This window comes from Neophocaena asiaeorientalis, unplaced genomic scaffold (assembly GCF_003031525.2).
Source record: "Neophocaena asiaeorientalis asiaeorientalis breed wild unplaced genomic scaffold, Neophocaena_asiaeorientalis_V1.1 scaffold299, whole genome shotgun sequence".
Taxonomy (NCBI): domain Eukaryota; kingdom Metazoa; phylum Chordata; class Mammalia; order Artiodactyla; family Phocoenidae; genus Neophocaena; species Neophocaena asiaeorientalis.
In genome coordinates, this window is record NW_020172626.1 from 2,884,565 (window position 1) to 2,905,422 (window position 20,858).

At 36.2% G+C, this 20,858-nt stretch overlaps 1 protein-coding gene across 8 annotated transcripts in view; it reads right to left on the reverse strand.

The window, feature by feature from the left end:
• Positions 1–20,858, reverse strand: part of EYA1 (EYA transcriptional coactivator and phosphatase 1) — a 151,099-nt gene that overhangs the window by 39,055 nt on the left and 91,186 nt on the right. For 7 of the 8 annotated variants that reach the window (XM_024739002.1, XM_024739001.1, XM_024739000.1 and 4 more), the window contains one exon: positions 8,281–8,370. The exons of the other annotated variant lie outside the window; for it this stretch is intronic. In XM_024739002.1, coding sequence (XP_024594770.1) covers positions 8,281–8,370 — 90 coding nt within the window. The remainder of the gene's footprint in view (positions 1–8,280; positions 8,371–20,858) is intronic. 8 annotated transcript variants of the gene reach the window in all.

Consider the following 20,858-nt stretch of genomic DNA (forward strand, 5'->3'; position numbering starts at 1 on the left):
GAGCCTGTGCTCCGCAAAGGGGAGAGGCCCCCGTCCCGCAAAAAAAAAAAAAAAAAAAAAAAAAAAAGAGAGAAAGTTAATAAATATATATTGACTATTGAATGAAGGGCAGAAGGTATAAAGAGTTTACGCAATGCTATAAGCATCTCAGTTTTGAAGCACAACAGAGACACAGCATTTATAACCCCATCATCCAGACTAGCAACATTATAGTGTATTCACCTCCAGTTATTTTTAATATGTCATAAATGCTAAAATCAGAATTATACAGTACAATTTATTCTGTAGACTGCTTATTTTTAAAGTTACATAATGGTAGCTTTTAAAACTGTATTTTCCTCCAGTTTCTTAATATGCCACACTTTTTTAAAAAATTAATAAACCTTATTTTTTAGAGAAGTATTAGGTTTATAGCAAAACTGACCAGAAAATACAGAGATTATTCATATACCCCCTGCTCCTACACACGCATAACCTCCCCTCGTATTGACATCTCACATTAGAGCGGTACATTTCTTACAACCAATAAACGTATATTGACACACCATCACCACCCAAAGTCCATAGTTGACGTTAGGGCTCACTCTTGGTGTAGTACATTCTATGGGTTTGCGCAAATGTCTCATGACATGTAGCCACCATTGTAGTATCACATAGAATAGTTCCACTGCCCTAAAAATCTTCGGTGCTCCAACTAATTCATCCCTCTCATCCCCAACCCCTGGCAGCCAGCTGATCCACAGTTGTGCCTTTCCCAGAATGTCAAATAGTTGGTCTCATAGTATGTAGCCTTTTCAGATAATACACCATAAATTTTAACATTAAGGCTACACCGTACTGAACAGTCTATTTTTAAAACTTGAAATGGACCACGAATATTTTCCCTATATTTAATAAGCAGTCTGAAAACAATTTTCAATGAGGATGTATCATTTATCACTATTCATCTATTTTAGGATATTTAAAATAGTTCTATATTTTAGTGGTAAAAAACACCATGTGGGAGATATATGGGGTTGAGTGGACTTCTAGAAAGCACTGGACCTGAGTCACTTGTCTAAGCCACTCAGCTGTGTGGCCTTAGACAAGTTTTGTTTTACCAACTCTAAGCTTCTCTTGGCTATTCTATAAAATGGAGATAATAACAGTGCTCTTATCATAGAAATATCAGGGTATTAAGTGGAATAACGTATGTAAAGCACTTAGGACAAGTGTTCAATAAATGTTCATTAATATTGTATCAATTCTCTGCCTATAACTGTTTTCTTAGAAGTTAAAAGTGAAATTACTGAGTAAAAGGATCCATACATTAAGGTTCTGAATACATATTATCAAGCTACTTTTCTCAAAACGTGTACCAATTTCTATCCTTATCAGTAATGTACACAAGTGTTCCTCCTACTGCACTGTAGACCATATTACTGATTTTAAAGCTTTGCCAATTTGATGGGCAAGAGGCTGAGCACTTACTCTCTAACATTTCTGATTACTAGAGGTGAAATCCAACATTTTCTTTTCTATGTGTTGAAAATTTGAATGCTTTTCTCTTGTGTTGGAAATCAGGTAAAATTCAGCACGCATAAACCATTCACAATGGCACTTTAGGCCCCAGGAGCACTAAGATCCCACTAATCTTCAATCAAAATAATGAGTTGCAATAATATTGATTATTTTATTGGTTAGAAATAGCTTTGTCTTTTAATATTATCTATGGCTTTCAAAAAACAGTGTTTGTTTTCTTCCCTGACTACAAAAGAAATTAGTATATATGTTATAAAGAATTTGGAATACACAGACAAGTACAAATAAGAAAATAAAACCTGGGATCTCAGATAGAAATAACATTAAAATTCTAGAGTACCTCTTTCCATCTGTTTTTCGTTCCTCCATTTATTTATTATTTAACATGTACTTACTGGGTGCCTTCTATGGGCCCGGCACTGTGCTAGAGAAACAGTAGTGCCTATATTTTACATAGGGTATATAATTTTTTAACAGAATCGAGAGCAAACTATGTCTGTGTGTATAGTCCTCAAAAAAGTATATATTATAGCTCAATGAATTTTCACAAATGGAACACAGTCATGTAACCAGCTCCTGAGACAAGAAATGAAACACGATCAGAATTCCATAATTTGGAAATATTTATAAATAGTTGCCTTTGTCTTTGACAAGTAAAAATTCCTAGATGTACAATTAGCACAAATGGTATCAATCTTTTTAGGCTCTGCTTACTGCCAAATGGCTATCCAAAAGTTTATTTCCTGTAGGCAATGTGAGATCTCCTTTTGATCTACCTATATTTTCTCCTTGAGTTTTATTCTTTCACATTTTAACTCTGTAATTTACCTATTTCTGTATATAAATTGAATAATCCATTCCTTCACTGGTTCGTTTGTCTGGTTTCATTTAACACATATACAAAATTTTTCTACAAGTTGGGTCTGTGTCTGAGCTCTCTCTTCTCCCTGTAGTCCAATGTCAAAGCCGTGCCAACATAAATCTTCATATTATTGTCGAATTATAAAACATTTAATATTTGGTTGAGCTGGGTGCTCACTATTACTACTTTCTGTCCAAAACTTCTAGGTATTTTTGCCTATTTATCCTTCAAATGGACCTTACAACAATTTTGTCATATTACAGAAAAGAAAAGGAATGGAAGAAATCTCATTTATTCAAATCTTCCTTTAGATCCTTCAGTAGGATGTCAAAGTTTTATTCATATATTTCCTATAAACACTTCTTATATAGGTTACTCCTTATCTTTCCCTTTAATCTTTTTTTTTGTGTTATAGTTACTGCAGTTACTTAAAAATTATAATTTAATTAAATTTTCTACATGGGTGGCTAGAAGAAGGCTATTGATTTTTTAATTTAATTCTACAGTCTTTTACTTTTCTGAAGCCCACTGTAAATTCTAAAACAATTCCTGGAGATTCTCTTCAGTTTTCTATGTATATCAAATATTATGCAAAAAAACAATAATTTTAATCTTTCATTTCATTTCTTTCATATCTTACTGCACTGCTCCAAATTCCTAGAACAATGCAGACTAATAGTAGTGACACAGGACATTCTTATTTTGTTTCCATCTTTATGACAATTTGCCTCTATTATTTTATTGCTAAGTACAACGTTGGCTGTTGGTAAAAGGAAAATATCTTTTATTATGTTAAACAGCCACATATTTTGACTCCTAACTTTCTGGTAAACATCCGACAAGGAAGTCTTGGAATACAGGTTTATGTTTCTATTTTTTTGCTTCAGATAAAATAAAGATGATAGAATCTTGTGAGAAATGATGAGACAGGAAGAACACATATACTTATTCATGAGTAACAATAATGGGTAAAGTATGGGTATTGCTTCATTTTGATCACCAGTTACAATGTAGTTAAATTCAATACATATGTATTTTGTCTAATAATCATTAGCTGCTTGCAAACTTATTTTGCCTCCTAAACTGAGGGCTTTGGTGTTACTCTTACTAACTAAGAAAATAGATGAGGTCAAGCAACCCATCTTAAAACAGAAAGGCAAGGTCAAGTCCATTGTCTTCCATGGGAAAGGACACAGAAATCGATCTTCTATCTGAGACAACAGATAAGAATTTAATCTAACAAATACTCATTAATGGTCAACATGTATAGGGCAATATTCTAGGTGTTATGAAGGATGTTACTAGGATTTAAAAAAAAATGGAATCCTTTATGTTTGCTAAATTTATCAGAAGAAAATTAAATACATATACAAAAGCCTACGTCCAGAGCTGAAAGTGACAAGTGGCATACACATGCCTACGGGTACATTTATGTTTAGGCCCACACACTTTCATAGAGTTGTTTCTTGGCTGTGACATGCACTGAAAGAAGAAAACAGCTCAAGCTCTTCCAGAAGTGTCTTCTTTACAAGCACCTATGGAACCAGAGCATCCCGCGTCTACAAAGAAGCTTGACCCTGGGCATCAGAGTTCATTCTTGTTTAGCAACAAAGCACTTTCTAGGTGAATTATACGTTTCCACTCAAAAAGTCAACTTCTCGATTAGCTTACAACTTTTCCACTTTGGGAAGCACAAGCATTAGGTCACTACAGAACGCTTCGCTTGAGATCAAAGCTACTTAGCATTGGCATGACTGACATTCTGAAGGAAGATTTTTTCCTAGCTGAAAATCAATTTATAAACAAGATATATTAAAATGATTAACAGACGATAACCTAAGTTTTAGACTTATAACATATTATTGCAAATTTAAAGACTGAATGAAACCAAGGGGCAAACTAATTTCTTTGCTTTATAAGAAAGCTCATTATAGCTTACTTGCTTTAAATTATGGCATTACTTGGAGACTGTCCATGGTGCCTTTCCTTGGCCTTTGACTCATCAAACCCAGCTCTACTGAGACCAGAACCTTTGGTCCCAGGCCTTTTCTAAAGAGAAAATGTGAAAACAAGGAGCTACAAGAGTAGGTGATTGAAAGTCAAACCTGGGACAGGAGTCTACATATCAAAGGCCCAAGAAAGGGCTGGGGTATTCACATTGTAAAGCTTGACACCAAAGAATCCTCTGGTCTGTCCCAACTAACCAACATACTGGGAGCGTGAAGGAGAAAGCTGCAGCACAGCTTCACACTTGACTAGGCGAACGTGGTGTGTACAACCCAGAAGACAAGAGGCGGGGTCCCTGCTACTTCCCAACCCTGACCCCTGTGGCCTGAGAGCAGAGACTCTTGGAGGTTACCATGTTGATAACATCAGTTAGGATGGCAACCATAACGCCAGTGAGATGATATTACTTAACACCAGACAGAAAGAGAACATTCGACATCAGCTTGTGCCTTATTTTTCTTTAGACTCATATTAATCTTGATGAAATATTGTCCTTTAATTGTGGAAAAATCCAGCAGAAGAATCGACAAAAGGCAAGTTAAACTGAAATGTTATCGTATTCAGAAGGTCGATCACCTTTCAATAAAAATCCAACAGAAAGAGCTCTTTCTCCATTCAGTCAGAAAGAGACAGACTTTACTAAAGAAGCTGGAAAAAACCCTCCAATTTCATACTGTCATTCATAAAAAATGACTTCCATAATAAGCATCGTCGGATTGCACACGGAGACCTCTTGGTAAAATGATACGCAGGGTGTTAGTCAGACTTGGAAATAGGAAAGCCAGGAGTGCATGGAACTCAAGTCTAAACCCTTCTCTGGGTGGGGGGGAAATATTATTTCCTCTGATAATTGTGTCTCCCTGTCACTCATGGTCCTTCACATGTCAGACATTTTTAATGGTTCGAAAAACCAGCTTTCTCCTTTTCATTTATTTTTTCCTGAAGTGTCAACAGAATTAAATTGTGATTGCTTTTATTAAAAACTCTCACTAACTGAGCTGACAAATAAGACTTTTAAAACTGAAAACTTTTTTATGTCTTAAAATAGTGACGATACTTCTAAATTACTTTAAAACCATATCGAAAATTTCCTAAAAAAATACCCTAATAACCATTTTAAGCAAATACTTTGATAACACAAGAACTGTTACTGGAATCTCCTCACGTAGTGTATTTCATTATTGAGAATCTCTTTTAAGCCACAGCTTGAACTAACCAAATTAGACAGAGTGGCTGGCAAAAAGTTAAGATTTTAAAAGAAAATGAGGCTTAAGTCAACAATGCGAGTTCAGAAATCACACTTCAAGCTGACCAACAGCTTGTTAATCTCCTTGAAATTACCTGTACTCTAGATCTTCAAAAGCTAAAAACATGTAATTAAAATATATTAAAATATTCATGTCCTTTACCACAGTACATTGCTAATTGGCATGTGAAACCAAGCATTACCACATCATTTTTGCCTGATGAGACAATTTTGGTTTTCTAAAGGGTATTAAGCTAATACATTTATTTTTGCCAGGAAATAATTTTACTCTATTTTGAAAGAAACTAATATTTGCAATGACCAGTCTCAGGTTTGCTGAATTATAAAAATATAAAATGAAGGATTGAAATAAGTATAAAAACCAATGTATTTTTTAAATATTCCACAAATCTACAGCAAGTAAATAATTTCCGAAGCCAGAGACTAAGTGAATCTTTCATTTATACTTTTGCTTTATATTATTTGCAAGTAAAATAAAATCAATTTTGGGAAGGTTACAAGCTTAAATAATTTTTCACTATTGATTTTTACATTCGGTTGAATTATTCCTTCATTCTCTTTTCTACTTTACTTATAAGAAAAGAGTCCTCATGCCAAGAGGAAAATCTGATATTTCAATATCTGTGTGGATCCCTAGTTCTTCTTCTTTTTTTTTTTTTTTTAATTTGGGCTTATGAAAAAACTACATCCACTACAAACCTAAACTAGAACTTTTAACATTTACTTTTATTTCAGACCTTCTCTATATAGTTCAGTGTGAATAATGTTAGGAAACAAATAAAAATCTGGCTATATTATATCCAAACTGAGTTAGGAAGCTTTTCTGTCTATATTATACCAAGTTAACTACTTTGCCTAACTTCTCACTTTTTACCACATAGTTTTGGCACTGTACAGTCAAGCTTTGTCATTTTTAAGAGGGTAGAGTTTAAAAACAATAGAAAATTACTGCTAATTTCTTCTTGATGGATGCTATTAACACCTATTAACATCAGTAAGAGTAACAGGTTTGAACCCAAGACACTATCAGCCTGGTCTGTGTCGTTGGAAACAACCGAAACTTAGGAAAGGAATTCTAACATATTAGTAAAATATGGAATTTTCTGGTGCTGTTCTCTTATGAAGGGAATCACAACCATAAGGCAGAAACAGCTTTTGAAAAGAAGTATGATTATTAAGCTTTTAGAAAGGCAATTCTGAACTTGTCACTCACTTGGAATATTTCCACCTTAAAAAATAGTAATGCCTTACATGTAATTTCCTTAAGGAAAGCAAACACTTTAAAATGCAAAAAAAAAAAAAAAAATTCTGTATTTCACCCTAAGTGTAAAAATAAATATTTCACTAAGGAATGGGGGAAAATGAAGCACATTTAAATAATTTCATTGCACTGGAAGTTGCCAATTCGTCTGTGAGTAGTTTCATTGCAGATGAAAAGAAATCAAAATACAGGACAGATGTTGAACAAACCGCATTTAAGTTCTGTCACACACTGGCATTTTTCAAATGATTTTGGCTCATCTATGAAATAAGGTGCATTTTGCTTGATTTTGAAAAGGGGAAACATAAGGAAATATTTAAAGGCCAATTGCTGCCAATTAACTTTGATCAGTAAAAGTTCTATTTGAATCTTTCAGATTCTTCTGCTGTCTGAAATAACATACATTTATAAAATCTAGGAAAACAACAACTTGATGATTAATGCCTGTTGGCAGCCCTACCACAAGCTTGCTTAATAGCAGGATTTAAATAAACAACTATCTCTATTATGAAGGGAGTGAAATGTAGTTACAGGCATATTTTCTCATAATGGAGCTATGAAAACCAATATTCTTTATTCTTAAAAATGCTTCTGGGGCTTCCTTGGTGGCGCAGTGGTTAAGAATCCGCCTGCCAATGCAGGGGACACGGGTTCGAGCCCTGGTCCGGGAAGATCCCACATGCTGCGGAGCAACTAAGCCCGTGCGCCACAACTACTGAGCCTGCGCTCTAGAGCCCGTGAGCCACAGCTACTGAGCCCGCGTGCCACAACTACTGAAGCACTTCTAACCAAGATCAGCATGTTTGTCATTGCCCGTAACACACTGTACCATCTTACAAAAGTTTCCCCCCAGATTATAAAGGACAAATAAAATCATCAGCAGTTTGACATAAGGAATTCTGGCAACCCAAAGAGCAGAGGCCTGACTAAAATGTTATACGACCAATTGGGCCAGCCAGACAGAAAAGAATCTGACCCAATACGGTAAGAGTCTGACATGGACAGCATATGACAGGATCACAAATTCTGTTGGATTCTAAAGGTAACCCATCTCAACAGTGATTATGTAACTGAGAAATCTGTAGCTTCTGATAATCAACACAGTTTAATATAAAACATTCTTGACATCAACTTTTAATCCCTATCAATAATCATGTGGAATCGAACTTTGAAATACAGCAGCCAAAGTAAAGCAAAACAGAAATCCCATGAAGGCAAAACGTACGACCATATAATCAATAATTACTTTATCTCCTTATTCCAATTATATATTCAAAAAATAATATCCCATCGTTATTTTAGGACCAATCACCTATTTCCAAACATGCAACATGAAGAGTATATAAAATAATCAGAACTTACCTCCAAGTCGTTAAAAAATAGATGTGTGTCTGCCAAGTTGAAAATCATTTCTTCCATTCGTAGTCCAAGGGAAACTGAAGTAGGTGGATCCTAAAAGAAGAATTTTACAGGTCAAGAACATACATACTTCAGGGTACAGGAAATACAGTGTCATGCTGAGAGGGAGTTAGCATCGGGAAAGAACAAAAGGCTTGGGTTCCAGCTGCTTTTAGAGTGCGTGGTTTATTCTGTATTTGAACTTCAGTGACTTATTTTGTTTAAAAAGTACCTCTAAGGTTGTTGGTATTTTGCATAATGAAGAAAAAAATTGCTGCTTATAATATTGCAAAATATATAAAATCTAGGGTTACTCAGACATACAGAGTAGAGGAAATTCAGCTTCACACGTCTGTTTCAGGAGCAAGAAATTCAGTGGATCAGGAAGACATTTTTTTTATGTTCCACCTCAATCCATGAAGAGTGTCTAAAAGCACTGCCACAAATGTCAGAAAATAGATATAATATAGATTAATTTCAGAAGGATAGAAAATACCAATTTCACTCCAGGTGATAACTACCATTATTTTGTATTTATTCAGATTGCCCGCCAATTTTGAGTATACTCAAAATGGAAGTGATGGCCACTCTGACCAGCTGGCACCATGCCAGTTCAGGAAGCTGATCTTGACATTCATGTGACACTATCCAGTCATCAAACAGCCAGTAACACACACAGGGGAGCGCAGTGGCTTCTACCCAACGCTTCAAGCCTTCAACACTAGTGATAGACAGTCTGTCCCACACAACACACATCCTAATGACATCTGTTGGTATTGAAGGTGGGGGATATAGAGATATTTGCAAGGTTTTAATGGTGTCACTATATTCCTAATGCATCCAACCCAGGAAGCAACACTGTTCATGGTGAGTATCCTGCATAATTAGTGAAAAAGGAAAAATATTCTGTAGAGAAAGTATTCAAGGATATGTGAGTTTTTCAAGTTTTTATTGGCATTTTAATAGCAATACCAACTTTCACCTTTACGGCCTTTAAATTTTTCCAAAGAACAATAATTTCTGATATACTCTTTTATTATCACAGCAAACCTCTGGAATCTATGTGGATCATTTAATTAGAGAAACTGTAACTAGAGAAATTATGCCTTCATGTCGCCCACCCATCTAGCTGGGGTGTACTTTGTGTATCACCTGTCTTTGAGTCTTAGAGTGGAGAAAAACCCAGAGAAAATAAGTCTTGCTTTCTAATACTGTCCAATATAAACCTTGTACATTTTCTCTATTGTCTTCACTTCAAAGCTCAAGACTTGCCTGTGTTTTACCCCCTACCCTCCAAGTATCTAAAGTCCATCAACCTTGAGCCCCATCTTCTCATGGGCTTTGGGAGGCAGCGACAAATGGTGGAAGAAGAGCCCTAGACCCAGAGGTCAAGCCCTACCCTTGTTCTCTTAGTTACTTTGGTGTCTCTATCTCACTAAGCCTCAGTTTGCTCATCTAATAAATCAGGTGGCTAGATGGCAAATATGTTGTTCTCCCATAGAATAAAAAAAACACAAAAACCCTCCATCTCTTCATTTGTCACAATCATATGTGTTTATACACCTGGGAGAAAGGAGGGGCCTGGGATGGTGGAGGGGGCAGAGACTCACTGGGTGCCAGCCATGGGCCAATCAACTGTGGCCAGGGAGGCGGAGTCAACACCATCCCTGCACCACCCATCCCACTAGCTCCGCCCACCTCACCAGCACACCCTCAGCTCCAGCACCAACATGGTTTATCTCACAAGAGTCCCAGAGATCGACAAGAGGAGGTTTTGGGAAAATATGGCAGGATGGTACTGCTGGTCTCAATCCCCCTCCCACCTAGGCCTTCTCTGCCAGCTGACCGGCAACGTAAAGGAGAGAGAAAACACATTATTGCCAAAAATCTGGGGTTAGATTGGCAAAGGGGCAAAGCAAATACCCCAGGGTTTGTAAGAGGGCAGACAGGAAATAAAAACACATAGGCCAACTGAGTGTCCAAGAGCTGTGCAGGGAGGGACAAATAAGAACACTTCCCTAAAATTTCCTGTACAATGATTAAGCCTTGTTAAATCTTCCCTGCTTGACACCACCTAAAATCTATGAAATTTCATAGGTTGTAGAAGAATTAAAAAACTGTTTACAAAATAAGTAAAGAAAAACTCTCATTGAATCTTGGTTTTATAGGAAATTGCTCACTTCCAAGAATTCCAAGTATCAATAAGTGTGCTGGAAAAAACAAATGCCCAAATACATACAGCCTAGAGCAGAATTAACCAGTAGGGGAAGTTCAAACAGCTGTTTCTAAAACAAAACACCTGACTCAGGTGTGTCGTCCTTCTAGTTGAGGCCAGTAAAAATACGCTGACTTGTCTCATAACCACATCAGTGAATCTTGTCATGTGGGCAGGCGAAGGAGACTCACTGCAATTATTTAATGGGCAATTCTAGAATTGATGCGCCATGGTATTGTGACTTCTGAAAAAGGATTATTTCTCCTTGATATGGTTGCTTATTTATACCACCATCAAAAGAATTACTCCATTGTTTGTGAATATATAGCCTACTCTAACTTTTCTTCATAAATTACAGTAATGACTTGTGAGTTGGAATACTAATAAATGTTAAAGGCTTGTTCAGTCTTGTGGTCAAATACAACACAGATGTTGGCCTTATTTACCTTTTAATGTTTTTCTCTTTTGTTATTAGCTGTCATTCCTTAACAGTTTTCATACCTGCCACTCCACAGTATTGTTAGGAAACATTTACACCACCAAAAGAACAGCCTGACGATTAACTGAAATGAAAGAATTTTAGAATAGGAAGGGGATCTAGTTGAAAGCAGTGTTTCTCAAATATTTTTTAACCATAATCCACAGTAAGAAAAATCATTTTATACTATGATCTAGTAACATCTCTCTCTCTGTCCCTCACACACACACAGCTGAAATGTGAGCTTGGCAAAACGAGGCTTTCCACACCGTGTGGAGAGTATTCTGTTACTTTCCATTTCATCGCCCGTTAATGTGTCGAAGTCTACAGTTTGAAAAGCAGAGTTCTAAAGAACACCTACTTTTGATTTCAGAGACAGGAAAACTGAGTTGCAGCCGTGTTATGATTTGCTTGTGGTAACAGAGCTGTTAGGGTACAAAGCTATCTCACCCTAAGTGTTTTACCTGAAAGGAAACTAGCCAGAAGAACAGATAGGTAACCATGGTAACAGATCTGCTTCCACATTCTAGCAACTGGAGTCCTTCTCAAATCAAGGTTAGATTTGATCTTCCTATTATAATAATCTTTCAATATTTTCATATTTTTCAAACATGGCTGATACAAGTCAAATGTCAAAAAAGCTAACACTGAACAGTTAATAAATTAGTCCTAGCTTGATGGTTTATTTTGGCATATATAGAGGAAGAAAGAAAAAACACATTTTTTAGACCCAAACTGAGACATTAAAATCACCATGTCTTTGGCTTAATCTTACTTTCCTTGTGCTTTGCAGTAACGAATTCCAGAGCTGTAGTTGTGAAATGGTGCCTTTTAAAACACCATTTTTTGCTACATCACTTTTGAAAAATTATTTAGAACTTCGCCTCCACTTCCAAGAAACATTTCATTTTAAGTAAACCTTGTTGCCAAATGTTTCCATTCTTTTCTGAACTTGACTCCTCTGTGGTATTTACCACTTCTAATTTCTTCTTAACATTTCTTCTTCCCTTATGTCTGTAATATCATCAGTCTTTTCTGGGCATCTTCCTAGAATCTGATTATCCATCCTCTATCCCTTCAGTGATGTTGGTTCCTAGGACTGTTTTCACCCATTCCTCATTCTATTCACACTGCCTTACAGACTCCAACACACTCATACCTTCAACTATCAGCCCATTCCCCTCTGTTGAACCTCAGACCTCATTTGTAGGCCCATATATCAATCACCTATTGGTCCTTTGTACTTGATGACCCATAGAGCACCTGAAACTCAATGGGCTGCAACCTGGATTCATCATATTTCCCACATCAAATGAACCACATGATCCTGCCCCTTGGACCTGGAATTCATACCTTCCTTATATTCACCACCATTTTCTTTTCTCCAGCCATGTGTCTCATTTGTAGCTATCTGTAGTAGCTTCCCTCACTGGATAGGTCTCCCCCGGTTACCGACATGAATACAACCAAGTTTCTGTTCAACCCCCATGCTCAGTCCTGCATCCCACAGAGCGCTTCCTTCAGTGCCCCTCCATCAATCCAGAGGCTCTTCCCCGACTCCTCCCAGCCGGGCTCATCAGCCACTGGGTACCACAGCTGTATGTGCTCTTGTCTATGTCAGAGACATATCCCTGTATCTTTCTCTCCATCCTTGGGACCATACACAATGCCTGGCACAGGGCTTTCCCAAAGTCTGGTGGAGGAATAAATGAATGAAAGAAATAAACAGCAGATATTTCAAATAATTGTAATGAAGAAAAAAATATCAAATTTGATCTTTAGTTAGTTATTAGTGTTTAGTGTCAGTAAAAAAAAAAAATCCTAGATACCTAGCTTAGGGGGAAAAAAGGACATTTGATTCCTAAAAGTCATTCTATCTACATAATATGGTATCAATATTAAACATGTTCATTCATACTTTGTACCTGATTAAAGAGCACCTCATTCTTAGAAGAGCTACTTACAAAGCCTTACTTATGTATTTGATGCAGTGAATAAGATTAACATAAGATCAGCATACAATTATTTATTTTAAAAATTTATCAGTGATATGCATTACATCTTGCAAAATATATTCTCATATTCTCTGCAGTCTAGTTCCCTAGTAAAAACTGAATAGTTCAGTGAAGAGGCTCAAACAGAGAAAATACAATCAAATGCTTTATCATTTTTCTTGTTTAATGAATAAACAGTGTAAACTTACTATAGTTCTTCTGCCCAGGAAATTCTACTAGCTGTTCCTTAACAAGACAAGACAGATAGCATCCAGCACCACCCCTCACACACACACAGGAATTAAATTTAACTCTGATCTTAAATTATTTTGATGTGATAGTAAATTGCAAAGCAACCTAAATGTCCATCAACGGACGAAGATATAAAGATGATGTTGTACAAATATACAATGGAACATCACTCAGCCATAAAAAGGAATGAAATAATGCCATTTGCAGCAACATGGATGGACCTAGAGATTATCATACTAAGTGAAGTAAGTCAGACAAAGACAAATATAATATCACTTATGTATGGAATCTAAAAAAAGATACAAATGAACTTATTTACAAAACAGAAATAAACTCACAGACATAGAAAACAAACTTATGGTTATCAAAGGGGAAAGGTGGGGGAGGGAGGGATAAATCAGGAGTTTGGGATGAACAGATACACACCACTACATATAAAACAGATGAACAGCAAGGACCCACTGTACAGCACAGGGAACTACATTCAATATCTTGTAACAACATATAATGGAAAAGAATCTGAAGAAGAACATGTATATATATTCTATATATATATTCTATATATGTATATTCTATATATGTGTATTTTTTATATATATATATATATCTGAATCACTTTGCTATACACCAGAAACTAACAGAACACTGTAAATCAACTATACTTCAACTTAAAAAAAATTGCAGTTGTCTGCTTTAAGTCATGAAAATAAGGTGAAGGAACTCGTTGCAATGCTAGGCTACCCAGGGCTGTTTTGTGTAAGTCAAAAATAGTTATGTCTATTGAAGAGAAAGCAACATTATACAGATAAATTAGACCCAAGCCTAAAACAATTGTTTTGCTCTCATCTTCTATCCAGTGATCTTTAATTATCCCATTCCCTCAAGATCTTTTTCTCCTGTTTCTAGAACACAGAGCTGCACACAGAGACTAAAGTTATTATCATCCTGTATTCAAATCATCAGCACCAGCCCTGGCCTGTTGTCATTCTTTTACTGTTCCTTGATTTTTTTTTTTAGCCTGATCACTGCTATTACACTAGATCCTCATGTGATGAAAATGCTTTAAAAAGAAGAAATTCTCGACAAAATCAGTGCACAGAAATGCTGAAATGCCATTAAATTCATATGGAGTCTAGATTGGAATTCTAACTTTGCCATTTACTAGCTGTGTGGTGGGCAAGTTCAGTTACTTAAACCCCTGGACCCCAGGTCCCTCATCAGTAAAACAGGAATACAACAGGTTTGTTTGAAGGATTAAACTGGTAATACATTTAAAGTTCTGAACATAGCGCCTGCCAAGTATTAAGCTGCTGCTGCTGCTACTAGGGTGGTGGTGGTGATTTCTACTATCACTATACTACAGTTATAACAGCAGATCTGAACATGGGACACCATGTCTCCACTACAAAATCATGCATTAGCATTCTGCACTCAGATTGGATGTGAAGTTCATGCTTTTTAAAGATAAGGGCAACCCTAAATTCCTCATGCCAATATTTTTGAGGTGACTGTGTTTTTAAGAGACCAATCATCAGTAAAGCTGATTTGTGTGGATGTTAAATGGGGAACATGCAGTGTGACCACTCCTAGGAGGAGTGTCATTGGTTCTCCCAAAAGATCTCAACCAAGCTTCTCATCACTAGGAGAGATGACCTAACTCTCGCCAACTGGCAAAGGTGTTGTCCCATACTCTGAAGATCTAGGAACTAAAGGGGAGGAAGTGTCATTCAGATAGGATCCAAATACTGCACCAATTCAGTAGAATCCTAGAAGTGTTCTTTAAAAAATAAACCAATTACTTGCACAGCCAAGCAGTGTGATCTCCATGGGTGGGTCACATACCTGTTAGCTTATACCCTTTAATCATTAAAGGGTCAGATTCGTGAACAGGCACTTAAGCACAGCCCAAATCCATTGCTTACAGTCAATTAACAAATGACTTGGAAGAACAGGTCTTGGAAAAATCTTGACTCTGCCCAAGTTTATCAGCAAATGGCTGGTAGTGATAAACGGCAATAAACAGTTAATTACTGAGGTACATTCCAAATTTAGTACCTTCAATGTATAGTCCCTGAAAAACTTCAGTATTCACAAAATGATGTTATGTTTTCGCATTTGAGGAACAACATAATAATTAGAGAGGTCTTGTTTGTGGTAGGGTCAAAGGATAAATTTGTGGGACTACTTTAAGAATATCAACATCATATAAAATTATCAGCTAACATAACAAGAAAGAAAAGTGGAGTCTTCTAGTATTAGTTCTTCCACAAATAGCAACTCTGATTGTCATGTGATTAACTACCAGGGAAAGGTATTCCATTTCTCAGCTCTCTGATGTGAGCATGGCATTCTTTCCCTAATGTAAATAGTTGATCACTTCCAAGTCAAGATTACAATGTATACACATTGTACATAAACGTCTGTTAAATAGTATTCTTACACTGAGATTTACAAGGAAACTGCCTGTAGATTAAATGCCTAAGGCTAGACTTAAGCCTCAAGGGGCAGAGTTGGATTTACCTTTGAAGTTACCCACCAAGCATCAAGCAAACCTATAGATTAATCACATTAGTTCACTGACTCAGAACTATGGCTGGTAAACTGAAATTCACTATGCTGTTGAAAAGATAATAAAGGAATGTGGCACCTGCATGAGTCACTGAGGATATCTATCTGTCTCCTAGAGGTGACCAGGAAGCCTTAACAAGGATCTTAGTACTAAGTACTAATACTGGAGAGATATTCAAGGAGAGAAGATATTTGAGAAAATCTCTAAATTCAGAAAGTGGTTTAGGTTTATCTCAACACTTTGCCTCACCAAAAGTAACTATGGGCTAGTTATTTGCAACAAGCACTGTCACATCTTTTTATTTCTGATGTGCATCCACACATACTTGGTTCTGCTGAGTTAATGAACTTGTGGTTTAACTCCCCTCCCGCCCCTGCCCAAAACTCTAGAGTTTTCTCCTTCCTAATCAACTAACTTTGAGCCAATAAGAAAGGATTTACAGGATAATTACAATAGATTGTTAGAGGAGACTGTCCAACCAGCAAGCTGAAGTTTAAAACAAGAGCAACCAGACATTACACATCTCTTACTGGAAGGATATACCTCACCTACGAAGTCTTAACCAAAACAAACAAACAAACCATTAAACCTGCATCTAATTAATTTTCTGGATCTAGCTACTAATTCACAGGAAATACAGGGGACAAAAGAATATGTGACAAAGGAACACAATGGAGATGCAATCAAGAAAACCCAGTCTCAGACCCTCTATAAGACAGATGATCTGGTTATTTCAACAGAAATACTCAAGGTTAAAAAAAAAGATTGAGTGAGAATGTACAGCTTAAAGACATGTAAGAGACATACAATAAACTGTAAAAAAAAAATTTATAAAACCACCGGAGAAAAACACTTTACAAACTAGGAACAGAGAATAGAAGGAAACTATCTCAATACCACAAAGGACATATATGAAAAGTCCACAGGCAACATCATACTCAATGGTTAAAGTCTGAATGCTTTTCCTCTATGACCAGGAACAAGACAAGGATGCCTGCTTTTGCCATTTCTAGTTGACATAGTACTGGAAGTCTTAGCCAGAGCAATTCAGTAAGAAAGAAAAAGAAATAAAAGGCACCCAAATAGGAAAGGAAGAAGTAAAATGTCTTTGTTCACAGATGACATGATCTTATATGTAGAAAATGCCAAAGAGTTTCTAAAAACTGTTAGAATAAATAAATTCAGCACAGTTACAGGATACAAAACCAGAACACAAAAATCAATTGCATTTCTATATACTAATAATGAACAATCCAGGAAGGAAGTTAAGACAATTTCATTTAAAATAGCATCAAAATGAATAAAATACTTAGAAATAAACGTAACCAAGTAGGCAAAAGGACTGGTATACTGAAAACTACAAAATGTTGCTGAAAGAAATCAGAGAAGACACAAATAAATGGAAAGGCAGTCCATGTTCATGGATGGAAGACAATATTAAGGTATCAATATACCCAAAGTGATTTACCCTATCAAATTTTCAATGATGTTTCTTGCAAAACCAGACATAACCACCGTAAAATTCACATGGAATCTCAAGGGACCCCAAATAGCCAAAACAATCTTGAAACAGAATAACAAAGTTGGGTCTCACATTTTCTGATTTCAAAACTTAGTTACAAAGCCACAGTAGTCAAAACAGTGTGGTATAGAGTGATATATAAAGACAGACATATAGACCAATGGAATACAACAGAGAGCTCAGAAATAAATTCCTACATACATGGTCAAATGACTTTCAACAAGGGTGCTAAGATTATTCAATGAGGAAAAGACAGTCTTTTCAACAAATGGTGTGGGGAAAACTGGATATCCACATGCAAAAGAATAAAGTCGGATCCTTACCTTACACTGTATACAAAAATGAACTCAAAATGGATCAAAGACCTAAATCTAAGAGTGAATCTATAAAACTCTTAGGGGAAAAGCTTCATAACACTGAATCTGGCAGTGACTTCTTGGCTATGACACCAAATGCACAGGCAACAAAACAAAAAAATAGATAAATTTGACTATATCTAAAAACTCTGTGCATCAAAGGGTCCAATTAACAGAATGAAAAGGCAACATATGGAATAGTAGAAAATATTGAAACTCATATCTGATAGGAGGTTAATATCCAGGATATACAAAGTACAACTAAGCAACAAAAAATGAACAACCCGATTAAAAAATGGGCAAAGAACTTGAATAGATATGCTCTAAAGAAGATATACATTAGAAACATCGTATCACTATGTTGTGCACCAGGAACTAACATAGTGTTGTAGGTCAATTATACTTAAAAAGAAAACAAATAAACTCATAGAAAAAATCAGATTTGTGGTTACCAGAGGTGGGAAGTGGGGGCATGAGGAATTGGATGAAGGTGGTCAAAAGATACTAACTTCCAGTTATAAAATAAATGCTAGGGATGTAATATACAACATGATTAATATAATTAACACTGCTGTATGATATATATGGAAGTTGGTAGAATAAATCCTAAGAGTTCTCGTCACAGGTAAAAAATACTTTTTCTTTTTTGTTTATTTAACTTACTGTGATAATTATTTCAAGATGTATGTAAGTCAAATCATTATGCTGTACACAAACTTATACAGTGCTGGATGTCAATTATATCTCAGTAAAACAGGAAGAAAAAAAGCTAAAATAAAAAGAAGATATACAAATTGTCAACAAGCACATGAAAAGATGATCAACATAACTAATCATTAGGGAAATGCAAGTCAAAATCACAATGAGATACCACCTCACACTCATTAGGATGGCTACTATAAAATAAAAAAACAATCTGGAAAATAACAAGTGTTGATGAGGATATAGAGAAACTGGAACCCTTGTGTGCTGTTGGCACAGCTGCTATGAAAAACAGTATGGCAGTTCCTCAAAAAATTAGGCATAGGGTTACTATGTGATCCAGCAATTCTACTTCTGGTACCTGAAATAATTGAAAGCAGGGTCTCCAAGAGATATCTGTACACCCATGTCCATAGCAGCCTTATTCACAATTGCTAAAATTCAAAAGCAACCCAAGTGTCCACTGACAGATGAATAGACAAAATGAGGCATACCCATACAATGGAGTATTATTCAGCCTTAAATAAAAAGGAAAGGAATTCTGACACATGCAAACAACATGGATGAACCCTGAAGACATTATGCTAAGTGAAGTAAGCCACTCACAAAAAGACAAATACGGTATGATTTTACTTATATGAAGTATTCAGGAGAGTCCAAATCAGATTATCACACTAACTGAAGTGAGACAGAGAAAGACAAATATATGATATCACTTACATGTGGAATCTAAAAAATAATACAAATCAACTTATTTACAAAACAGACTCACAGACATAAAGAACAAACTTATAGTTACCAAAGGGGAAGGATAAATTAGGAGTATGGGATTAACAGATACACACCACTATATATAAAAAGATAAAAAACAAGGATTTACTGTATAGCACAGGGAACTGTATTCAGCATCCTGTAATAATCTATAAAGGAAAAGAATCTGAAAAAGAACATATATACCTGAATGACTTTGCCGTACACCTGAAACTAACACAATATCGTAAATCAACTATAGTTCAATAAAAATAAATAAATAGCAGAGCAGTCAAAATCATAGAGACAGAAAGTAGAATGGTGGTTGCCAGGTGCTGTGGGGAGGAGAGGATGGGGAGTCATTTAATGAGTATAGACTTTCAGTTTTGCAAGATCAAAAGAGTTCTGGAGACTGGTTGCACAATAATGTGGATGAATTTAATACCACTGAACTGTATGCTTAAAAACTGCTAAGAGGGCTTCCCTGGTGGCGCAGTGGTTGAGAGTCCGCCTGCCGATGCAGGGGACGCGGGTTCGTACCCCGGTCCGGGAAGATCTCACATGCCGCGGAGCGTCTGGGCCCGTGAGCCATGGCCGCTGAGCCTGAGCGTCCGGAGCCTGTGCTCCGCAACGGGAGAGGCCACAACAGTGAGAGGCCCGCGTACCGTAAAACAACAACAACAAAACACAACAAAAAAAACTGCTAAGAGTTTATCTTACGTGTATTTTACAATGTAAAATCAAAAAAAGAATCGGAGAAGTGTAACTGTTGATTAGACATTCAATGATATTAAGAAATTATTATTAATTTTGCTAGATGGCTAAAGTTCTGAGTAACATCTACTATTTCTAGTCTAAAAATTCTTTTAATGGAGTCTTAAATACATACTGAAATACATACAAATGATATAATATGATCTCTGGGACTTGCTTTGAAAAATAACCCTAGGGTAGAGCAGGATAGGGGAGGGATGTGGTAAAGGACATACATGCAACAAGATTAACTAGGATCTGATCATTGTTAAAGCTGACAGAGGTTACACTGGGTTTTGTTATACTATTTCATCTACCTATGTAGATGTTTAGAAGTTTCTATAATAAATTAAAAAAAAATTTATTCACTGAGTCCAGATTGGTTCTCTTTTGGTGGTGAAACTATAGATTAAAAATATTTATTTTGAAAATGTAAAGCACACTCAAACCATACTTTTAAAATGACAAAAGAAATTTTTAAGTCAAAATTGCAAAAGTCTTGCAAAATTCCTCAGCATCTCCCTTTTATTGAAAAGATGCTAGGAGTTGCTTGGTAATCTGTACTCAGACTTAAGTGAGATTTGTCATATACAGAAGGATGTAGGTCAGAAGACAATGCTTTTCCTGTATTAACTCTACTAATTTTTTGTCATATGGGATGGTCTTTTCCAGAAAACCAGAGAAACTCCTACATTCATAATGGAAGCCACAGGACCTATGTCTCATACGTTTAGGAGCAGCAGTGTCACACTTCAATGCTGATCGGCTGCAAAGGAGAATTCCCAGTGTAATTTAAGAGGAGCAGTAACCCTAGAAGCATCTCATTTAGCACCTCTGGCATTTATCTTTTGGTTGTGCAGCTCCTGTGGATCCTGATCTTTTTTTTCTGGCTCACAGTACTAGTGTTATCATTTGACATCCTATTATTGGCTCTTTCTTACTAGCTAAGTA